At 42.5% G+C, this 24,213-nt stretch overlaps 2 protein-coding genes across 2 annotated transcripts in view; one reads left to right on the top strand and one right to left on the bottom strand.

Moving 5' to 3' along the window:
- Positions 1 to 24,213, bottom strand: part of LOC118151518 (uncharacterized) — a 105,503-nt gene that overhangs the window by 23,301 nt on the left and 57,989 nt on the right. Inside the window, exons 4-5 of the mRNA XM_078365986.1 lie at positions 18,888 to 19,682; positions 11,229 to 11,465 (exon numbers count right to left, since the gene is read on the bottom strand). Of these exons, the coding sequence (XP_078222112.1) occupies positions 11,429 to 11,465; positions 18,888 to 19,682 (832 nt within the window). The 3' untranslated portion in view covers positions 11,229 to 11,428. The remainder of the gene's footprint in view (positions 1 to 11,228; positions 11,466 to 18,887; positions 19,683 to 24,213) is intronic.
- Positions 19,162 to 24,213, top strand: part of SLC30A5 (solute carrier family 30 member 5) — a 35,257-nt gene continuing 30,205 nt past the window's right edge. The window contains exon 1 of the mRNA XM_002744901.7: positions 19,162 to 19,515. Within this exon, the coding sequence (XP_002744947.1) occupies positions 19,433 to 19,515 (83 nt within the window). The 5' untranslated portion in view covers positions 19,162 to 19,432. The remainder of the gene's footprint in view (positions 19,516 to 24,213) is intronic.

Raw genomic sequence — 24,213 nt, 5'->3', positions numbered from 1 at the left:
GCTCACTGCAACCTCCACCTCCCGGGTTCAAGCAATTCTCTTGCCTCAGCTTCCCGAGTAGCTGGGACTACAGGCACGCGCCACCACGCCCAGCTAATTTTTTGTGTGTATTTTTAGTAGAGACGAGGTTTCACCATGTTGGCCAGGATGTTCTCGATCTCTTGACCTCATGATCCGCCCGCGTCAGCCTCTCAAAGTGCTGGGATTACAGGTGTGAGCCACCGTGCCCAGCCTATTTTCTTTTTATTTTGTGTTTGTTTTGTTTTGTTTTGTTTTGCTTTTTGAGATAGAGTTTTGCTCTTGTTGCCCAGGCTAGAGTGCAGTGGCAAGATCTCAGCTCATTGCAACCTCCGCCTCCCAGGTTCAAGCAATTTTCCTGCCTCAGCCTCCTGAGTAGCTGGGGTTATGGGCATGAGCCACCATGCCCAGCTAATTTTTTTGTACTTTTAGTACAGGCAGGGTTTCACCATGTTGGTCAAGCTGGTCTCGAACCCCTGACCTCGGGTAGTCTACCCACTTCAGCCTCCCAAAGTGAGCCACCACATCCAGCCTGGTTTTTAGTTATTTTTAAATGTGCAGGCAGGTCACAGTGGCTCATACCTATAATCCCAGCACTTTAGGGGGCCAAAGCAGGTGGATCACCTGAGGTCAGGAGTTCGAGACCAGCCTGACCAACATGGCAAAATCCATCTCCACTAAAAATACAAAATTAGCCGGATGTGGTGGCATGTGCCTGTAATCCCAGCTACTCAGGAGGCTGTGGCAGGAGAATTGCCTGAACCCAGGAAGAGAAGGTTGCAGTGAGCCAAGATCACGCCATTGCACTCCAGCCTGGGCAACAAGAGTGAAACTCCGTCCTCCCACCAAAAAACAAACAAACAAAAAAAAAAACCAATAAATTATTGCTGACTATAGACACCCTGTTGTGCTATCAAATACTAAATATTTTATTCATTCTATGTAACTGTATTTTTGTGTTCACTAACCATCTCCACTTCTGCCCAGTCCCAACTATCATTCCCACCCTCTAGTAACCATCCTTCTACTCTGTCTCCACGAGTTCAATTGTTTTGATTTTGAGCTTCCACAATAAGTGAGAACATGCAGTCTGACTTTCTGTTCCGGGCTTATTTCAGTTAACATAAAGTCCTCCCGTTCCATCCATGTTGTTGCAAATGACTAGATCCCATTCTTTCTGGAGACATAGTACTCCATTGTGGCCTGGCACAGTGTCTCATGCCTGTAATCCCAACACTTTGGGAGGCCAAGGTGGATGGATCACAAGGTCAGGAGTTCAAGACTAGCCTGACCAAGATGGCGAACCCCCATCTTTACTAAAAATACAAAACGTTAGCCGGGAGTGGTGGTAATCCCAGCTGCTCGGGAGGCTGAGGCAGAGAATTGCTTGAACCTGGGAGGCGGAGGAGGTTCCAGTAAGTCAAGATCAGGCCACTGCACTCCAGCCTGGGTGACAGAGCAAGACTCCATCTCAAACAAACAAAAAAATAATAGTACTCCATTGTGTATATGTCCCACATTTTCTTTATCCATTAATCCACTGATGAACACTTAAGTAGCTTCCAAATCTTGGCTATTGTAAACAATGCTGCAATAATCATGGAGTGCAGACACTTATTCAATATGCTGCTTTCGTTTCCTTTGGATAAATACCCAGTAGTGGGACTCTCGGATCATATGGTAGCTCTCTTTTTAGTTTTTTGTTGACCCTCCAAACTGTTCTCCATAATGGCTGCACTAATTTACATTCCCGCCAACAGTTCCTTTTTTCCACATCCTCATCAGTGTTCATTACTGCCTGTATATTGCTTTAAAGAAATTTTTTTCTGGAGTGAGATGATATCTCATTGTAGTTTTGATTTACATTTCTCTGATGATCAGTGATGTTGAGCACCTTTTCATATACCTGTTTGCCATTTGTATGTCTTCTTTTGAGAAGTGTCTACTCAGATCTTTTGCCCTTTTTTAATCAGATTAATAGATTTTTTCCTGTAGAGTTGTTTGAGCTCCTTATATATTTTGGTTATTAATACCTTATCAGATGGATAGTCTGCAAATATTTTCTCCCATTCTATGGGTTGTCTCTTTGTTGATTGTGACCTTTGCTGTGCAGAAGGTTTTCAACTTGATATGATCCCATTTGTTCATTTTGGCTTTGGTTGCCTGTGCTTGTGAGCTATTACTCAAGAAATCTTTGCCCAGACCAATGTCCTGCAGTTTACCTAGTGTTTTCTTTTTATAATTTCATTGTTTGAAGTCTTAGATTTAGGTCTCTAATCCATTTTGATTTGATTTTTTATATGGTAAGAGATAGGGGTCTAGTTTCATTCTTCTGCATATGGATATCCAGTTTTCCTAGCATCATTTACTAAAATGACTGTTCTTTCCCCAACATATGGTCTTGGCACCTTTGTCAAAAATGAGTTCACTGTAAATGCAGAGATCTCTTTCTGGGTTCTCTATTCAGTTCCATTTGTCTATGTGTCTGTTTTTATGCCATTACCATGATGTTTTTATTACTGTAGCTTTGTAGTATAATTTGAAGTCAGATAATTTGAGCCTTCCAGTTTTATTCCAGTTTTGCTCAGGATGGCTTTGGCTATTCTGGGTCTTTTGCAGTGCCACATAAATTTTAGGATTATCTTTTCTATTTCTGTGAAGAATGTCATTGGTATTTTGATAGAGATTGTATCAAAACAGTAGATTGCTTTGGGTAGTAGGGATGTTTTAACAATATTGATTCTTCCAATTCATGAACATGGAATGTTGTTCCATTTTTTTGTGTCCCATTCAATTTCTTGCATCAATGTATTATAGTCTTCATTGTAGACATCTTTCTCTGCTTTCATTAAGTTTGTGTGTAGGCATCTTATTTTATTTTTAGCTATTGTAAATGGGATTACTTTCTTGATTTATTTTTCAGATTGTTCAGTGTTCATATATAGAAATGCTACTTATTGGCCAGGCATGGTGGCTCACACCTGTAATCCCAGCACTTTGGGAGGCCAAGGTGGGTGGATCATGAGGTCAGGAGTACAAGACCAACCTGGCCAACATGGTGAAACCCTGCCTCTACTGAAAATACAAAAATCAGCTGGCTACAGTGGCACATTCCTGTAATCCCAGCTACTCGGGAGGCTGAGGCAGAAGAATTGCTTGAAACAGGACCTGGGAGGTGGAGGTAGCAGTGAGCTGAAATCGCACCAGCCTGGGCCACAGACCGAGACCCCATCTAAAAAAAAGAAAGAAAAGGAAAGAAAGAAAGAAAGAGAGAAAGAAAGAAAAGAAATGCTACTTATTATTGATTTTGTATCCTACAATTTTACTAAATTTATTAGTTCCAATAGTTTTATGGTGAAGTCTTTAGGTTTTCCAATACAAGATTATATGATTTTCCAATACAAGATTACATCAGCAAACAAGGATAATTTGACTTCTTTTTTTTCCAATTTGGATACCTTTTATTTCTCTTATCTGATTGCTCTAGGTAGGACTTCTAGTACTATGTTGAATAACAGTAGCGAAAATGGGTAACCTTGTCTCATTCCAGATCTTAGAGAAAAGGCTTTCCATTTTTCCCTGTTCAGTATTATACTAGCTATGGGTCTGTCATATATGGCTTTTATTATGTTAAGGTATGTTCCTTCTATACCCAGTTTTTTTTCTTTTTTAGGAACGTTAGATTTTATCAAATGCTTTTGCAGCATCAATTGAAATGATCATATAGTTTTTATCTTTAATTCAGTTGATATATCACATTGATTGATTTGCAAATGTTGAATCATCCTTGCATCTCTACAATAAATCCCTTTTGGTCATGGTAAATGATCTTTTAAATGTGTTGTTGAATTTAATTTTCTGGTATTGTTGAGGATTTTTATGTCAATGTTCATCAAGGATATTGGACTGTGGTTTTCTTTTTTGGATGCATCTGTGTCTGATGTTGGTATCAGGGTAGTATCAGCCTCATAGAATGAGTATGGATGTATTTCCTCCCCCTATATTTTTCAGAATAGCTTGAGTAGGATTGGTATTAGTCCTTCTTTAAATGTTTAGCAAAATTCATTAGTAAAGCCATTGGGTCCCAGGTTTTACTTTGCTGGGAAACTTTTAGTTACAACTTCAATCCCATTCCTTGTTATTGGTCTCTTCAAGTTTGACATTTCTTCATAGTTGAGTCTTGGTAGGTTGTATGCATCTAGGAATTTATCCATTTCATTTTTGTTTTCCAATTTAATGGCATATAGTTGTGCATAATAGCTTCTAATTATCCTTTGAATTTCTGCATAATCAGTTCTAATGTCTCTTTTCATCTCTGATTTTATTTATTTAGGTCTTCTCTCTTTTTTTTTCTTAGTCTGGCTAATGGTTTGTTGATTTTATTGATCTTTTCAAAAAGCCAACTTTTTGTTTCATTGATCTTTTGTATTTTCTTCATTTCAATTTCATTTATTTCTGCTCTGTATCCCAGCACTTTGGGAGACTGAGGCACGTGGATCACATGAGGTCAGGAGTTTGAGACCAGCTGGGTCAACAAGGCAAAACCCCATTCTACTAAAAATACAAAAATTAATCAGGCAGGGTGGCATGCATCTATAGTCACAACTACTCAGGAGGCTGAGGCAGGAGAATCGCCTTAACCCAGGAAGCAAAAGTTGCAATGAGGTGAGATATAGTGCCACTGCACTCCAACCTGGGCAACAAAATGAGAGTTCATCTCAAAAAAACAAAAAATAAAAATAAAAATAAAATAAAGTACTATGATCCCAAGAGGATTATGTATCCGAGTTTTTCTGGAGTTCATGTATATAGGCTTTTTGTTTTATTTCAACTCTTTGTAAAACAAGTCAAGCAAAAAAAGTCTAGAAAATACACTAGGTAATATAACAACCACCCACTCAGTCTAAAATAAAACACAATAGACTCTTCTACCTACCACATTTCCAGTACAATATCTTTAATTTAGCATTTATATCATTCTCTTTTATGTATTTATACTTTTATATATTTATGCATTTATGTCATCCTCTTGTATGTATTTATATTTTTACTACACAAGTATTTTTTTTTCTTTTTTTTTGAGACGAAGTTTCACTCTTGTTGCCTGGGCTGGACAGCAATGGTGCCATCTCGGCTCACCACAGCCTCCACCTCCTGGGTTCAAATGATTCTCCTGCCTCAGCCTCCCTAGTAGCTGAAATTACAGGCATGCACCACCAAGCTCGGCTAATCTTGCATTTTTAGTAGAGACAGAGTTTCTCCATGTTGCTCAGTTTGGTCTTGAACTCCCAAGCTCAAATGATCTCCCCTCCTCGGCCTCCCAAAGTGCTGAGATTATAGGCGTGAGCCACCACACCCAGCCAACCAGTATATATTTCTTAACAAAATATAATATTGTTTGTCATGATTTTTGACTTTACAGAAATTGTATAGTACTGTATACGTCCTTCCAAGCTCACTTTTCTCACTTGTTTTTTTTGGGGGGGTAAGGGGAGCTTGTTTATTTACTTTCTGAAAATTCCTAAGTCTTATCACTCAAGTTTAAATATTTATTTAGCTTAATACACATAATTTTAATTCACTCATTTTATCTGCTATATAGTGTTCCATGATATTAATATATAATTTTTCATTGTGTATCATATTGATGAGCATTTAAATTGTTACCCCATCTATTCTATTACCATCAATGCCAAAATGAACCCCAAATCTGACTTCTTGCAAGTATTTCTCTAGGCCAGTGGTCCTCAAATTTTAGAAAGCATTAGAATCACTTGAGAGTTCATTAAACAATAGACTATTGAATCCCACCCCTGGAGTTTCTAATTCATTTCTAACACGTTCTTTTTTCCTTTTTTTTTTTAATAAAGACAGGGTTTCACTATGTTGGTCAGGCTGGTCTTGAACTCCCGACCTCGGGTGATCTGCCGGCCTTGTCCTCCAAAGTGCTTGGATTACAGGTGTGAGCCACCACACCTGGCCTCTAACAAGTTCTTGAGTGATGTTGCTGCTTCTGGCCTGAATACAGCACTATTTTTTTTTTGGAAACAGAGTCTCGCTCTGTTTCCCAGGCTAGAGTGCAGTGGCATGATCTTGGTTCACTACAACCTCTGTCTTCCAGGTTCAAGCAATTCTCCTGCTTCAGCCTCCTGAGTAGCTGGGATTACAGGCATGTGCCACCATGCCTGGCTATTTTTTGTATTTTTAGTAGAGACGGGGTTTCACCATATTGGCCAGCCTGGTCTCGAATTCCCAACCTCAGGTGGTACTCATGTCTCGGCCTCCCAAAGTGCTGAAATTACAGGTGTGACCCACCATGCCCAGCCTAAAGACCTCACTTTTAGAACCACCACCCTAGAATGTTCATCCTGGAGTAAAATTGCTATCAAATAATCATGCATCTTCAACTTTACTAAATGATGCCAAATTCCTCTGCAAAGGAATTTTAATGATGTGCTCTCTCAAAGAAGTCGGTTCTCTTTCTCACATCTGAAACCGCCTTTGCAAAATTGTGACTGAGACAGTGAAAGAGATCTAGCTTAATCAACTGCATCTTGTTTGTAACCTGCTAGCTGTCCTCGTTCATTCCTGGGCATAAGTTGAACTAACTTTGGGAGAAACTTAGTTTATAGTTTATAGTTTGGAACAAGGATGATAACAGCCCTTTCCCAAAGCAGACCTCCTTCTTGCCTGGGGACTAGATTGCCTTTGTAGGACTGACATTAGCCACAAGATTAGAAACTATGGTTTAGGAGTCATGCAGCTGGAGGCTACAAGATTCTGACCCTACCCTAGACTGCTCCTAAGATCAGTGCTTGAGATATTTTGCAGACCCTGTGCTTGATGGATCAGCTGGCACCCCCCAGATCAATAAACTGGTTTATGTGATCTTGTGGCCCCCACCTAGTAACTGACTCAGCTCAAGATGACAGCTTTGACTCCCTATGATTTCATCCCTGACCAATCAGCACTCCTAGCTCACTGGCTTCCCCCTACGAAGTTGTCCTTAAAAACTCTGCTCCTCAAATGCTCAGGAAGCCAGATTTGAGTTAATAATAAAACTCCAGTCTCCTGCACAGTCAGTTCTGCATAAATTACTCTTTCTCTATCGCAGTTCCCCTGTCTTGAGAAATCGGCTCTGTCTAGGCAGTGAGCAAGGTCCGCACCACATGTGATGTCATAACACTTCAAAAGTTTTGCCAATCCAAAGAATATGGAATTGTATTTCACTGTGGTTTTCATTTGAAGTTCCCTGTTACTAATGGGGTCGAGCATCTTTTTATATGGCTACGGCCATTAAGGCTAAATTATACTGTCTCTTATCTGTTCATTTCTTTGCCTATTTGCTATGGGGGTGTTTGACTTTAATTTATATCAGAAGACAGAATTACAGGCTGGGCATGCATGGTGGCTCACACCTGTAATCCTAGCACTTTGGGAGACCGAGGTAGGTAGATCACCTAAGGTCAGGAGTTTGAGAACAGCCTGGCCAACAAGGTGAAACTCCATCTCTACTAAAAATACAAAAATTAGCCAAGTGTGGTGGCAGGTGCCTATATTCCCAGCTACTTGGGAGGCAGAGGCAGGAGAATTGCTTGAACCCGGTGGGGGTGGAGGTTGCGATGAGCCGAGACTGCACCACTTCACTCCAGCCCGGGTGACAGTGAAACTGTCTCAAAACAAACAAAAAAAGTCAAAATTACAACAAATTTAGTTTAAAAATCCAATTGGCTTTTATATGTGATTCTAGAATCAGGCAACGTATGAAACAGAATGGGTAATCTGGTAGACAGAGCAGAGGAGGTTGGTTTTGTAGGCTGAAAAGGGCTGAAGAAAACAGAAACAGAGACCAAAAGGTAAATTGGCCATTTCATAGTTACTTTTCTTCTAGGGTTAAAAACAGAGGTGACTGGCGGGGCGCGGTCGGTCATGCCTGTAATCTCAGCACTTTGGGAGGCTGAAGTGGGTGGATCACAAGGTCAGGAGATCGAGGACATCCTGGCCAACATGGTGAAACCCCATCTATACTAAAAATACAAAAATTAGCAGGGTGTGGTGGCGTGCGCCTGTAGTCCCAAATACTAGAGAGGCTGAGGCAGGAGAATTACTTGAACCGGAGAAGTGGAGGTTGCAGTGAGCCAAGATCATGCCACTGCACTCCAGCCTGGTGACAGAGCAAGACTCCATCTCAAAAAAAAAAAAAAAAAAAAACAGAGGAGACTTCCTTATTATGCTGACTAAGGTTGACTGGAATCTACTGTTTTGGAAAACTGGCCCATTTCAAAGTTTGGTGTGATTACGTGGCACTCAGCATAAGTCACTCCATTCTGGTTTGGTCTGGTCTTCTGGGGCCTAGGGCCCCAAAACAACAGCCTCCTTATAAACCTTACTTAACACTTCTGGAGTTATAGTTACTAAACCATCATCTTTAGCACATAATGAGGAAAATGCATGTCTAGCACAGTTTTCAGAAAATTCAAGACATACCTTTATACAGAATTTACTATAACACAGAAATGTCTGTGTTCTGTTATCCTAAAAGGATGAAGCTGAAGCAAACTTAATGTAGAGAGTTAATCTGGGCCAAGGTTGAGGACTGCAGCATGGGACACACTTCCAGCTTGCTTTGGAGAGTGCTCCAGGGAAAAAAGGAGAGGTTCAAATCCACAAACCAGGAGGGGACAATTACTAAAGTAGTTTGTCAGGAAGTCACCTTGGTTTACAGAAATAACATTGGTTAGCGATTGGCCATCCATTGTTGAACTATAGTCCAGCACTCCGCATAGCAAGCAGCTTCAAGAGGTAATTATTTAGCACAAGGGGGAGCGACTGCTATTACATTTTAAATGCCTCTCTGGGCCTGGATAATTTAAAGGGGCTTGCCTTCCTCAGATAAAAAGATGCTTTTTTCTTTCTCAGTTATAGTAGGAGAAAAAAGAATACAAAGTTGTACATGAACCACAATATACAAACTAAAATTCCAAAACACTATCCTTAGAAAAGAGACTAAAAGGAAATATACTATTATTGCATGAGCAGTTTAGAGATAGGTTTCTTATTTTATGGCTTTAAGTGTGTAAACTTTCTTCCAATTTCCTATATTTTCAGTTCCTTTATAAAACAATGAAGTTTCATATTCCATGGAGATTCAGTGCCAAGCCAATACATAAAACAAAAATCATGTATGCAATATTACCCCAAACATCCCTTAAATTAGGCCATCTCAGCCAGGAACAGTGGCTCGTGCCTGTAATCCCACCACTTTGGGAGGACAAGGCAGGCGAATCACCTTAGGTCAGGAGTTCTAGACCAGCCTGGACAAAATGGTGAACCCCATTTCTACTAAAATTATAAAATTAGCCAGTGGTGCAGGCCTGTAATCCCAACTACTCGGGAGGCGGAGGCTGGAGAATGGCTCGAACCCAGGAGATGGAGATTGCAGTGAGCCTAGATCATACCACTGCACTCCAACCTGGGTGACAGAGTCAGACTCCATCTCAAAAAAAAAAAAAAAGGGAAGTCCAATAGTGATTTAATAAATGTTCAGGATAATTTTGCAACATGGCCTATTTTTTCTCCTGTCATTGGAATTGTTGCTGTTTGTTTAGTTGAGCACCAGATGGAACAAGAGAAAAGCAAATGTCTACATGTATTTCTTTTTAGAATCACACTTAATTCTGGTAAAGATGATGTTATCAGAGGCACCCAGGAACTAGGACCAACTGCAGGAAAAGCAGATTTACACATCCTATCTCATGCTCAGCCTAGAGTTCACTGAGTAAAATGCTAGGTAGAATCATGCACCATTTACACTGCCACTTTCTCCCTCTCTTATTTTTGTGGGGCTGAGTTAATATGGTTGAGTTCACATATGGTAAATTTGTATGTGATGAGACTCCATTGTACATAGTTCATTTATAATAGAAGAAAACCTCTTTTTTAGAAGGAACAGATTTCAGGAATATATAAAGATATACACACTTTCTGTTTTCATCATTCACTTACTCTTTCAACAAATATTGTACCTGCAATTTTTTTTTTTTTTTTTTTTTGAGATGGAGTCTCACTCTGTTGCCCAGGCTAGAGTGCAGTGGTGCAATCTTGGCTCACTGGCCACAGCCTCCCGAGTAGCTGTGATTAGAGGCCTGCATCACCATGCCTGGCTAATTTTGTATTTTTAGTAGAGATGGGGTTTCTCCATGTTGACCAGCCTGGTTGCGAACTCCTGACCTCCAGGGATCTGCCTGCCTCGGCCTCCCAAAGTGCTGAGATTACAGGCATGAGCCATCTCACCCAGCTATTTTTTAATAGAGATGGAAGAAGTAAAATAGTCTTTGACCCTACTCTCATGGAGCATAATCAACTAATCTATCAGTAAAATAAATAAAAAACTATCCTATGATAAAGAAGCAGCACACAGTAGCTTAATAACATATGAGAGTAACATTTTATCTTCATTGAAGGTTTTAGAAAGGCTCCTTGAGAAAGTGATTACTGAGCTGGGTCAGAAGTGTGGTGGATGCTGTGATGTGTGACCACCCATGGTGCTGAAGCCAGATCATACTGCCTCATGGGAGCTAATAGTTTAATTGTTAAGAATTTTGAGACAGGTTTTAAACAGCCATTATCAAATATTAAATTATGTAAACTTATAATTAAATTATATCAAAAACACAAATCATGACTACTCAAAACTCATCACTTCCTAATTATTTTTTACTACATTTTACTATTACCTGTGCTTTTCTTTTTTTTGCTTTTCTGACCACAGATTCAGTTCACAGCCAAACCTGTGCTTTTGAGGTTATCTATTGTGCATCTTTTCCAACTCCACATTCACCGATGTCACAATTGGTAGCTTGAAACCGGTCATGGTGGGAGTATGCATACCATGGAAACTGGCAAACACTATAAAATGGGGCTTTTTCTCCCAAACAGCTGGTTGTTAAACATTTACCAACATACTACTGAGATAGCCAAGTGTAAAGAGGTCCCTGGAGAAACTCTGACCAGCCTTTGCACACTGGGGTGGAGCCACAGAAGTTCACATCCTTTACAGCAGGAGGAGCCCAGCCCCTCCTCTTCCTGGGTGGAAACTGGGGTTCAATCTGTAAGGTGGGAAGCCTATATACTAGCAGGATTCTCCCTCTGATGAGAGTCCCTGTTTCCCTTATTTTTCCTTTGTATCCAATAAATTCTGCTTTTCTCACCTTCAAAGTGTCTGCAAGCCTAATTAAAGGCCTAGTCATTTCAACAGAATGTAAGGTATCTCTGAAAGACCATTTTAGCTCCAAAGGTCTCCATGAGGCTTTTGTTGGACTGCACTACTTCTTGACTTCTCCCTCTGCCAAAGTATGCTTTCTTCTCCTCTCTCTCCCAGTTGTTAGTCCCAAAAGCACCCTTCTCCACACTAAACTCCATGTGAGTCTGCTTCTGGAGAACTCAGCCTGCAAGAAAAAGGATAAGGAGGGTTTTAATGAGAAAATGTTAAGGTAGGGAATGTTCAAAGAAAGGCTTTAGCCAAGTTAACTTTAAAATAATTTAATTGAGCAAAGAATGATTCATGAATTGTTCAGCCTCTCGAGCCAAAGTAGCCTCAGAAACTCCAGCACAGCCACGTGGTGGAAGATTTATGAACAGAAAATGGAAAGTGGCATACAGAAAATGGAAGTGAGGTATGGAAAAAGCCAAATTGGTTACAGCTCTGTGTTTGCCTTATTTGAACACAATTTGAACAGTTGACTACCTTTGATTGGTCAAAACTTGGTGATTGACACAAGAGTAGGCTACAATCTGTTTATAACTCCATTGAGTTAATAGTTCACGACGTACAGATAAACCTTTAGGCTGAACTTAAAATATGTAAAGAGGCAGCTTTAGGCTCAACTAGATTTAACAGGAGTGTTCTAGGGCGTAGAAAACTGATCAATGTCTTGTATCAAAAGACAAAACAGCACAATTGAGGAAGGTACAAAAAGAGCTAGTGGAACCCAGCGAGCAGGAAACAGCTTAATGTGAAATGAAGCTGAAAAGGTGCTTTGGGGCAAAACCATCCAGGATGTTATTGGTCATGATAATGATTTGAGTTTGTCATAATGATAATGGAAAGACACTAGAAGGCTGGGAGGGAGTGTGATGGGGTGGGCAATGCATTGTAAGACTTGCATTTGGAAAAGATTACTATATTATGGCAGAATGTGGAAACTAGATTGGATAAAGGAAAGTATAAACTTGGAAGGGTTCGTTAGGAGATGATTGTAGCGTTAAAGATGATGGCCGCCTAGACTTGATAGTGACGGAGAAGAACATTTTTGGATTGATTTGAGAAACAGAAGATAAAAAATGATGCAACCTGGTAATAGATTACAAGAAAGGGGAGGTGTTAAGGATGATAACTAAGTTTTCGATTTGCTAAACTGGATAAATGGTGCCATCCAATGAGATAGAAGTGGATCAGGCTTGGGAAAAAGATTGTAAGTTTATTTTAGGACACAACTCAAGCTTCCTTTGAGACAATCAAATGCAGTATTCTGGAAGCCAAGGCAAGAGAATATTTCAAGGACAGGGAGATCAACTGTGTTGAAAGCTGTAGAGAAATGAGATAATATACAGCTGAAAAGTATGTAGGCCCTTTAGCCACATACTTTTGTAGGTTTTGCATTCCACAATTTCAGTCACCTGTGATCAACCACAGTCTGAAAATATTAAATGAAAAAATTCTAGAAATTCATAAGGGCTTTTTGTTTGTTTGTTTTTGCGACAGTCTCACTCTGTTGCCCAGGCTGGAGTGCAACCCCATCTCAGCTCACTGTAACTTCCACCTCCCGGGTTCAAGCAATTCTCCTGCCTCAGCCTCCTAAATAGCTGGGATTACAGGAATTTGACACCAAACCTGGCTAAATTTTTTTTAGATGGAGTTTTGCTCTTGTTGCCCAGGCTGGAGTGCAATGGCACAATCTCAGCTCACCACAATCTCCGCCACCCAGGTTCAAGTGATTCTCCTACTTCAGCCTCCTGAGTATCTGGGATTACAGGCATGCACCACCATGCCAGGCTAATTTTGTATTTTTAGCAGAGATGAGGTTTACCCATGTCGTTCAGGCTGGTCTTGAACTCCCAACCTCAGGTAATCCGCTCCCCTCGGCCTCCCAAAGTGCTGGGATTACAGGCATCAGCCACCGTGCCCAGCCTGTTTTGTTTTTTTTGTTTTTTTTTGTTTTTTTAAGACAGAGTCTTGGCCGGGTGCAGTGGCTCATGCCTGTAATCCCAACACTTTGGGAGGCTGAGGCTCCTAGGAGTTCAAGATCAGCCTGACCAATATGGAGAAACCCCATCTCTACTAAAAATACAAAATTAGCCGGGTGTGGTGACACATGCCTGTAATCCCAGCTACTCAGGAGGCTGAGGCAGGAGAATCGCTTGAACCCAGGAGACAGAGAGAAGTTGCAGTGAGCAGAGACTGTGCCATAGCACTCGAGCCTGGGCAACGAGAGCAAAACTGTGTCTCAAAAAAAAAAAAAAAAAAAAGCCTTGCTCTGTCACCCAGGCTGGAGTGCAGCAGCATGATCTCAGCTCACTCAACCTCTGCCTCCTGAGCTCAGGTGATCCTCCCACCTCAGCCAGCCTCCCAAGTAACTGGGACTACAGGTGCACACCACCACCAGCCCTGACTAATTTTTGTATTTTTTGTAAAGTCAAGGTTTTGCCAGGTTGCTCAGGCTGGTCCCAAACTCCTGGGCTCAAGCGATCTGCCTTAATTGTTTTTAATTGTTTTATTTGGGAAAAGTACTTCTTACAAAAGGGCAGCTGCAAAATACAGAGACGTCTGCAACAATTATTTGTTTTTTCTTAAAGTGAAAGAATGGGTGGGATCCAAGGAATCAAAGTGGTAGTAGACAAACCAGGAGCATCCCCGAGTCATTTTAAGGAAACAGCCACAAAACACGCAGGTAAAATTTCCAATCAAGGAATTCCTCCAACAACTTAACTTCAGCTAGTCTCAGGGATTCCCAACCCCCTCCCCTTTGGTGGAAAAGTATGACTTATTACTGCAAACCCATTACTCCATTACAATAATCACCTTAGAACAGAGTTTTGAATCACATCTGTCTACCTGAAAGCTCAGGGATGGAATGAGGCAAATATCCACAAAAACCCGACAGTAAAATGCCCCACATGAGGACAAAGGTTTCTTAGAAAGTGCCTTGCTCTGTCACCCAGCTGGAGTGCAGCAGCATGATCTCAGCTCACTCAACCTCTGCCTCCTGGGCTCAGGTGATCCTCCCACCTCAGCCAGCCTCCCAAGTAACTGGGACTACAGGTGCACATCACCACCACCCCTGACTAATTTTTGTATTTTTTGTAAAGTCAAGGTGTTGCCATGTTGCTCAGGCTGGTCTCAAACTCCTGGGCTCAAGTGATCCGGCTGCTTCAGCCTCCAAGAGTGCTGGGATTATAGGCATGAGCCATTGTTCCGGGGCAATTCATAAGTTTTAAATTGAGCACAGTTACAAGTAGTATGATGAAATCTGATGCTGTTCCCACTCCAGCCCAGCTGAGACATGAATTCTCCGTTTGTCCAGCGAAACTGTACACACTTCCTGTCCATGAGACACTTATTAGCCCTGTCCGTTATCAGTTGTACTATCACTGCATTGCAGTACTTTCATTCAAGTCACCCTTATTTTACTTAATAACGATCCCATTGCACAAACATAGTAGTGCTGGCAATTTAGAAATGCCAAAGAGAAGCTGTAAAGTGAGTGCTTTAAGTGAAAAGCTGAAAGTTCTCAATAAGGAAAGAAAAAAAACTGTATGCCAAGGTTGCTAAGATCTACAGTAAGAACAAATCTCTCTGTGAAATTGTGAATGGTATATCATTATAATTGTTCTATTATTAGATATTGTTGTTAATCTCTTACTGTGCCTAATTTATAAACTTTATCATAGAGATGTAGATATAGGAAAAATATAGTATCTATAGGGTTTGGTACTATCTGTGGCTTCAGACATCCACTAGGGGCTTGAACATTTGCCCCACAGATAAGTGGGGAAGAGCTGCTTCGAGGGAGTGATGAGTACAGAGGCCAGTTTGGAATGGGTTCAGAGATGAACAGGAAGAAAGAAAAAAGAGGCAATTTTCCTTCTACCACAAAAACAATTGTAAGAAATGTACTTATATTTGGCCTAAAAGAAAAAGGTACCAGGCCTGATGGCTCATGCCTATAATCCCAGAACTCTGAGAGGCTAAGACGGTGAGAATTGCTTGAGCCCAAGAGTTCAAGACCAGCCTGGGCAACATGGCAAAGACGGTAAAAAAAAACCCATCTTTACAAAAACTACAAAAATTAGCCAGGCATGGTGGTATGCACCCATAGTCCCAGCTACTCAGGAGGCTGAGGTGTGAATATTGCTTGAGCTCAGGAGGCAGAGGTTGCAGTGAGCCAAGATCACGCAACTGCACTCCAGCCTGGGCAACAGAATGAGATCCTGTCTCGAAAGAAAGAAAGAAAGAAAGAAAGAAAGAGGAAGGGGAAGGGGAAGGGGAAGGGGAAGAAGGGGAAGGGGAAGGGGAAGAAGGGGAAGGGGAAGGGGAAGGGGAAGGGGAAGGGGGGAAGAAAGGAAGGAGAAGAAAAAGAAAGAAAGAAAAATGTGATTCTAACCAAATCAAAAATTTCAGCTGTATTCAAGTTCCATTTAGGATAAAACTTCATCTCAATTCATACATGTCATTTCACCTAGTTCACTGAGCTCCAAAGGAACTAAACTAGCTCTGGAAAAATAGTTATTACTGCTGCCGTTCTAATTAGATAAAAGCAATTTTACAAAGAAACTGCTACCCAAAAACTGCTACAAAAGTCACTTTGCTGGGCATGGTGGTTCACAACTGTGATCCTAACATTTTGGGAGGCTGAGGCAAGAGGACTGCTTGAGCTCAGGAGTTTGAGACCAGCCTGGGCAACATACTGAGATGTCATTTCTACAAAAGAAATAAATAATTAGCCAGGTATGGTGACACACACCTGTAGTTCAGCCACTCAGGTGGCTGAAATGGGAGGATCACTTCAGCCTAGCAGGATCATGAACCATGGTCCTGGGTGACAGAATAAGACCTTGTCTCAAAAAAAGAAAAAGGAAAGTCACTTCAAGAAGGGAAAGCAAGATTATCACTTTTTTCTGGTCTTATCTGGCCCACCCCACTCTGAGCCAATTGTTATCACTGGATGCAGGCAAAAGACATGGATGTTTTTATAAAAATTCAATAAATAAACATAGTACTATAAAACATCCTGAGTTTAAAATCCCAATAGAGCTGTTGGAGTATTGTATTGTAAACCAAAAATAAAATTCTAAGGCACCCCCAACCATCCAAATGGACCGTCCTCTTGACCAAGGGCATTCCAAAGTTAACCTGAAAAACTAGGCTATGATGAGAAGGGACAGCCAGACATACCTCATTATACCCCTCTTTCCTTTTGGAATTCAGGCACAGCTGACCAGCTTTAACATCAACACAGAGACCTTAAGACTGATAGAACAGACTCTTTATGTCTTTTTTTTTGAGACAAAGTCTCACTCTGTTGTCCAGGCTGGAGTGCAATGGTGCAATCTCAGCTTACTGCAACCTCTGCCTCCTGAGTTCAAGCGATTCTCCTGCCTCAGCCTCCCAAGTAGCTGGGATTACACGCATACACCACCGTGCCTGGCTAATTTTGTATTTTTAGCAGAGACAGGGTTTTGCCATCTTGGTCAGGCTAGTTTTGAACTCCTGACCTCAGGTGATCCACCTGCCTTGGCCTCCCAAGTGCTGGGATTACAGGCATAAGCCACTGTGCCCTGCCAGAGGTTAGTTATTTTAAGTCACAGGATGACATAAGCGGTCAGCACAGATACAGGTCACAAAGACCTTGATGATAAAACAGGCTGTGGTAAAGAAGCTGACCAAAACCCACCAAAACCAAGATGGCCACGAAAGTGACCTCTGGTCATGCTCACTGTTGATTATACACTAACTCAGTGCATTAGCTGCTAGAAGATACTCCCATCAGTGCCATGACAGTTTACAAATGCCATGGCAACAACAGGAAGTTACCTTATAGGGTCGAAAAAGGGGAGGAGCCCTCAGTTTGGGGAATTGGCCACCCCTTTCCCAGAAAACTCATGAATAATCTACTCCATGTTTAGCAAAATTAAGAAGTAATAAGTATTAGCAGAGCAGCCCACAGCAGCTGATTTGCCTATGGAGTAGCCCATTCTTTTATTCCTTTACTTTTTTTTTTTTTTTTTGAGATGGAGTCTTGCTCTTGTCACCCAGGCTGGAGTGCAATGGTATGATCTCAGCATCACTGCAAGCTCCACTTTCTGGGTTCAAGCAATTCTCCTCCCTCAGCCTCCCAAATAGCTGGGATTACAGACACACACTAGCACCCCAGGCTAATATTTGTATTTTTAGTAGGGACGGGGTTTCACCATGTTGGCCAGGCTGGTCTTGAACTCCTGAACTCGTGATCCACCTGCCTCAGCCTCCCAAAGTGTTGGGATTACAGGCATGAGCCAGCGCACCTGGCCTCCTTTACTTTCTTAATAAACTTGCTCTCACTTTACTGTATGGACTTGCCCTGAGTTCTTTCTTTCATGAAATCCAAGCTCTCTTGGGGTCTTGATGGGGACCCCTTTTCGGGTAACACTATCTGATCTGTTTTTACAGATGTGCCTGGATTACAGTTTCACAAGTAGCATTTAAAGAAAACCAATTCATTACTTTTCAAAAAAGAGACAAAACAGTTTACACACAACCCTGAAAGAAATCCTCTTCCTTCTCTTATGTTCTGTCCTCACGCACTTGGATTCCAGGGCCTCTAACAACAATGGTTACGAGTGCTACAGCCCCCACACAAAAAAAGCCACAAAAGCAGTTACCTTCCAACGTTCTTTTATTTGATACATGACCCCAGGTTCCCTGTGGCAACAAATAATTTTTTTTTTTTTTTTTTTTTTTTTTTGAGACTGAGTCTCTCTCTGTCACCAGGCCGGAGTGCAGTGGCTCAACCTCAGCTCACTGCAACCTCCGCATCCCAGGTTGAAGCGATTCTTCTGCCTCAGCCTCCCGAGTAGCTGGGATTACAGGCGTACGCCACCACGCCCAGCTAATTTTTGTATTTTTAGTAGAGGCCGGTTTCTCCATATTGACCAGGATGGTCTCCATCTCTTGACCTCGTGATCCACCTGCCTCGGCCTTCCAAAGTGCTGGGATTACAGGCATGAATCACCGCGGCCGGCCTGAAGAATACTTTCTTTCTTTCTGCTTTTCTCCCCCCAAAAGACAGGGTCTCGCTCTGTCACCCAGGCAGGAGTACAGTAGTATAATCATGCCTCATCGAAACCTTGACCTCCCGGGTTGAAGCGAGCCTCCCGCCTCTGCTTCCTGAGTGGCTGGGACTACAGCCATGCACCACGCCTGGCTAATTGCTTTTGTAGAGACAGGTTTTTTCCATGTTGCCCAGGATAAGAATTTTTTCTTTAGAAATCTGGAAACTGCCTTTAGGTTCCCTTGGGAGTGAGAGAGAAGGCCATGAAGATTCGCACATAGTCACTCCTAGAAATTGCGCTGGGATAGGTTGCAGAGAAGGCCAAAAACACTAGTTTCTCCTCTCCGAAGTCCATCAAAGTCGTTGTTGAAAAGAAATGGCTGTAACACTGTTTGAATCAATTCTCTACAGCTTATCTCTTGGCGGGGGATGGGGTGACGGGAGGGCCGGGGGCGGGGGGGCGCGTGAACTTTTAAGACTTTAGGCCTTCTCATAAAAATGATCCACACTCACAAAAACTTAGAGGCAGAGGGTATGTTAACCCAGATTAAGAATCCCTACCGCAGAGGAAAAGACTGGTGAGCTTTGTTTAAATCTCGCTGCGCACATTCCACGCCGCTTCCCTCTGCGCTACAGGAATCCGCGTACCTCTGACGGCCCATAGGTGGCAATGCAGGGAAAGGTAAGTGCACCGGGGGCGCCAACCGGCGAGGCCCAGAGGAGGCAGGGTTCAATGCGTCACAACGTGGCGGGAGGAGCCTAAGGAGGGGCAAGGAAAGGCGAGTGTTCTGCTTGCGCAGGCGCCGTGCTATGCACTCCCCCGGGAGTGAGGGTTGCTGGGCCTGATGACGTGGCTTGGGCAACGTCCCTACCGGCGCTGCCTCCCGGGAACCGAGCGCCGCCGGAACTGCCCGCGGCCTAGTCACGACGCGCGTGTGCTTGTAAGCCGGAGCCGGGGACAGCGGCAGCGGCGGCCCGGCCTGCAAGAACCCGACGGGGCCGCTGCCATGAGGGAGTGACGAGTCTGTGCCCGCTGTTCCGCGGCAGCGGCGAGACATGAGGAGACCCCGCAGCGGTGGCAGCGGCGGCGGCTCCTGAACCCCGGGATGGAGGAGAAATACGGCGGCGACGTGCGGGCCGGCCCCGGCGGCGGCGGCGGCCTTGGGCCGGTGGACGTACCCAGCGCTCGGTAAGGGACTGATTCGGAAGGCAGCGACCGGCCGGACCGCTCCAGATACACCTTCCCCAGCCTCCCTCTGGTCCCTGATGACAGCCCGGGAGCCCCGGGGTCGGCGCGCCCTCTCCCTCTGCCTCCCTCCCTGCGCGCAGGCTGCCTCCGGGCTCCCCGGGCGCCCGCTGCAGAATGAAGGCGCGAAAGCCAGAAAGCTTCTGCTTGATTTTCTGGGTTTCAAGGCAGTCAGTCAGTCTTAGACCTGCCCGCCAGTTCACATGAGAGGTTTTTCTGATCTGTGAGAATCCTCTCTTGGCTGTTTCTCCATGAAATAGTCTGGTGACTACTTAGGCGTTCTGACGTTTCCCTGCATAAATTAGGGGAAGGTGTCACCATCATCTCTCTTCAGGCGACGAAACCAAAGTACATACGTGAACTTGGATGTTGAGGTTAACTCGGCGCATAGAGAGAGTCCAGCCCCATTTTCTTTTTGTATTTTATTCTTAAATAAGAAATATGTCTTCGTTGTCAAATTTAAACAGCACAGCAATTCATTGAGTAAAAAGTAAAAATTCCCACTTACTGTCTCTCCAATTCTTCCACCAACCCCAAAAGTAAGGGAGCAAGTGGTGCAGTGACCACTTCGAGTGTGTGTCCTTCAAAGATAGTGTCCAAAATGCGCAAAAGATGGCCCTGCAGCTTGGTTGGAACTGGTGTTCATTGCCTCCATTTCTAATGGGTTTTTCTCATTCTGGAATACTTACTTTGGTATTTAAAGAAAGTGATGAATTTGGCTGAATTCTTTAGAACCGTAGTAATAGCATTATAACATAACCAATTTTTAGGAAAAGAGAAGAACGCTGCATATAATGGAATAGAACTTAAACCAACTGCATTTTTGTAGCGTAAATTTAATTTTCTAATCTATTGAGACATGACAACTAAATGCAATAGGCAATTCTGGTCTGATTTGGTAGTAGGGGATATGTGCTTTAAAGGACGTTACTGGGTCAGTTGACAAAATTGGACTATGGACAATAGATTAGATAAAAGTATCATATCAGTCCTGGCTCAGTGGCTCACACCTGTAATCCCAGGACTATGGGAGGCCGAGGTGGGCGGATCACCTGAGGTCAGGAGTTCCAGGCCAACATGGCCAACATGGCGAAACCCCACCTCTACTAAAAATACCAAAAAAAAAAAAAATAGTTGGGCGTGAAGTGCCCCTGTAATCTCAGCTACTCAGGAGGCTGAGGCAGGAGAATGGCTTGAACCCAGGAGGTGGAGGTTGTGATGAGCTGAGTTTGCACCATTGCACTCCAGCCTAGGCAACAAGAGTGAAACTCCCATCTTAAAAAAAATATATATATATATATCATATCACTTAAATTTCCTGAAGTAGACAACTCTGCTTGTTTTATAAGAGAATGTCCAGAGAGAGAGAATAATAAATCACACAGGATGATACATTAACAATCAGGGAATCCAGGTAAAGAATATACTACTCTAGGCCGGGCGCGGTGGCTCAAGCCTGTAATCCCAGCAATTTGGGAGGCCGAGGCGGGTGGATCACGAGGTCGAGAGATTGAGACCATCCCGGTCAAAATGGTGAAACCCCGTCTCTACTAAAGATACAAAAAATTAGCTGGGCATGGTGGTGCGTGCCTGTAATCCCAGCTACTTGGGAGGCTGAGGCAGGAGAATTGCGTGAACCCAGGAGGCGGAGGTTGCGGTGAGCCGAGATCGTGCCATTGCCCTCCAGCCTGGGAAACAAGAGCAAAACTCCGTCTCAAAAAAAAGAAAATAAAAGCGTTATTTAATCAAGAGTGTACTGTCTCAGGTAGGGAAATGTGGTACACAACGCTTTGCTATTTTATTTGTACTATTTACTTAGCAGAGTTGCCCTTCTATTGTAGTTTATTGCAGAATCAAATTCAACCCAAGACTAGTTGAATTTTGATGGATTCCAGGTTACAAGAGTAAAGGAAGGATGAGGTCCTGGATTGAAAATGTGGAGATTAAAAAAAGTTTCCCCTCTTAACTCTGCCTCCCATTCTCTCATTTAACTCCAATATCTCAAAAGCCAGGCTTCAGCCTTCTGGGAGGACCCTTCTGGAAAACTTATTAAACCTCCAGCAATTGTCTAGGTATAAAGTGAATATAGGCTGAAGCAGGAGGATCATTTGAGCCCTACAATTGGAGACCAGCCCTGGTTAACATAACGAGACCCCCATCTCCACAAAAAATACAAAAATTAGCCAGGCACAGTGGCAGTGCCTGTAGTTCTAGCTACTTGGGAGAGTAAGACAGAAGGATCTCTTGAGCTTGGGAGGTCAAGGCTACAGAGAGCTATGATCCCACCACTGTACTGCAGCCTGGGTGACAGTGCAAGACCCTGCCCCACCTCCCCTCCCCCTAAAAAAAAAACTCCAAAAAAAAAAATGACAACAAAAAGTAAATGTATATGTACTAGAAAAAAATAGAACATGAAAAACACTCTTAGAGATTTTAGTGGTTTCTTCCTTCCTTTCTTCCCTTTTTCTTTCCTTCCCTCCCTCCCTTCATTTCTTCCTTTCTTCTCCTTCCCTTTCTTTTCTTTCTGACAAGATTACTTCCTCTGTTGCCCAGGATGGAGTGCAATAGAACCTTCATGGCTCACTGCAACCTCGAACTCCTGGGCTTAAGCAATCCTCCCACCTCATGCTCCCCAGTATGTGAGTCTACAGGTGTGTACCATCATGCCCAGTTCTTTTTTTAATTTTTAGTAGACATGAGGTCTTGCTATATTGCGCACATTGGTCTCGAACTGCTGGGCTCAAGCAGTTCTCCCTCATCAGCCTCCCAAAGTGCTGGTATTAGAGCCGTGAGCTACCATGCCTGGCCTGGATTCTTTGATTTTTAAAGTTGCAGTTAATGAACTGTTGGGCTAAAGATAAAAAAAAAAAACAGGCTAAGTAAGCACATATGGATAAGTAGACACTCCTAGTTCATTTTATGAAGGAAAAACAATTAAAAACTTCAGTTTATCAGGAGGTGAAGATGGGAGAGGAGAAGAAAGGGAGACTAATTTTTAAAAACTTTTTGGAGACAGGGTCTCGCTATATTGCCCAGATTGGTCTTGAACTCCTTCTGCCTAGGCTTCCCAGCGTTAGGATTACAGGCATGAGCCACTGTTCCTGGCCCACTCCACCCTCCTCCCCCCAACTAATTTATAAACCATTATTTGCGGTTAACTAGTCTCATCAAAGGTTATCACTGGTATTTTCTGTGAAGGTTTAGAAAATTCCCTGCTTCTGTTCTGGGCATGTGGCTCACACCTGTAATCCTAGCATTTTGGGAGGCCAAGACAGGCAGATCACCTGAGGTTAGGAGTTCAAGACCAGCCTGCCCAACGTGGTGAAAACCCATCTCTACTAAAAATACAAAAATTAGCCAGGTGCGGTGGTGGGCGCCTGTAATCCCAGCTACTTGAGAGGCTGAGGCAAGAGAATCACCTGAACCCAGAGGGCAGAGGTTTCAGTGAGCCAAAGTAGTGCCACTTTACTCCAGCCTGGTGAAAGAGTAAAACTCCATCGCAAAAAGAAAAAAAAAAGAAAGAAAATACCCTGGTTCTGTAAACCTGGAATTACTGAAATTTGGATTTAGGTTCAAACCTGCCTCTTAGGCTTTGCCTACTTCAGTAGCTCAACAGTTCTCTGGCTAAAAAAAAATGTAATTCACGTTCAGTTTATTCAATAAATATTCAAGTATCTACTATGTAGAAGACATTATACATGGGGCTTGAAACAACTCAGACTCCCACCTCATTTATTACTTGTATGACCTTGGGTAAAGTACTTTTCTATGATTCAGTTTTGTGAAACAAGGATACCACTTCTTAGTTGGCAGAATTGTTGTAAGAATTAAATGAGATGATGTATTCACACCACTTGGAACATAGCAGGTGCTCAAGAAATGTTAGCTGTGACCCTCTGCCCTTCCCAGCCAAGAGGACTTAAACCAAAATAAAAACATTTGCTTAAAATAATCCATATTTGTGAATGACAGCATAAAAATACCCACAATTAAAGGATTTGTCAACTAGTTTTTGTTGCAGATTAAAACTAGTATTTGATTTTTAGTCTAAAGTAAAACTCTTGCAACCTGGAATCCATCAAAATTTAACTAGTCCTGAGTTGAATTTGATTCTGCAATAAACTGTAATGGAAGGGCAACTCTGCTAAGCAAATAGTACAAATAAAATAGCAAAGGATTGTGTACCATGTTTCCCTACCTAAGAGACTACACTCTTGAATAAATAACGCTTTTAAACTACTAATTTAAAAATAATTTCAAGTTTAGGTAAAAGTTGTATAGTATATTTACCTATACAACAGTTGAGTGATATATTTACCTAGATTCCTTGATTGTTAATGTATCATCCCATGTGATTTAATTATTCTCTCTTTCTAAATGCACACACACAGGTATTTTTTTCCCCTGGACTATTTGAGAGTAAGTTACATACTTCATGATTCTTATCTTTAAATACTTGTTTTTCCTAAGAACATGGACATTCTCTTATAAAACCAGCAGAGTGGTCTACTTCAGGAAATATAAGTGACCTCGCCAGAGGCTAAGACTCTACTGACTCCTATAGTGGTTGAGGAGAGATGGGTTGCCTGCCTGCTGGGCAGGAACCTGAGGATCTGATTATTTGGAGATACTCCTCTTTTC

This window comes from Callithrix jacchus, chromosome 2 (assembly GCF_049354715.1).
Source record: "Callithrix jacchus isolate 240 chromosome 2, calJac240_pri, whole genome shotgun sequence".
Taxonomy (NCBI): Eukaryota; Metazoa; Chordata; class Mammalia; order Primates; family Cebidae; genus Callithrix; species Callithrix jacchus.
This window is presented reverse-complemented; position numbering and strand designations above follow the sequence as displayed.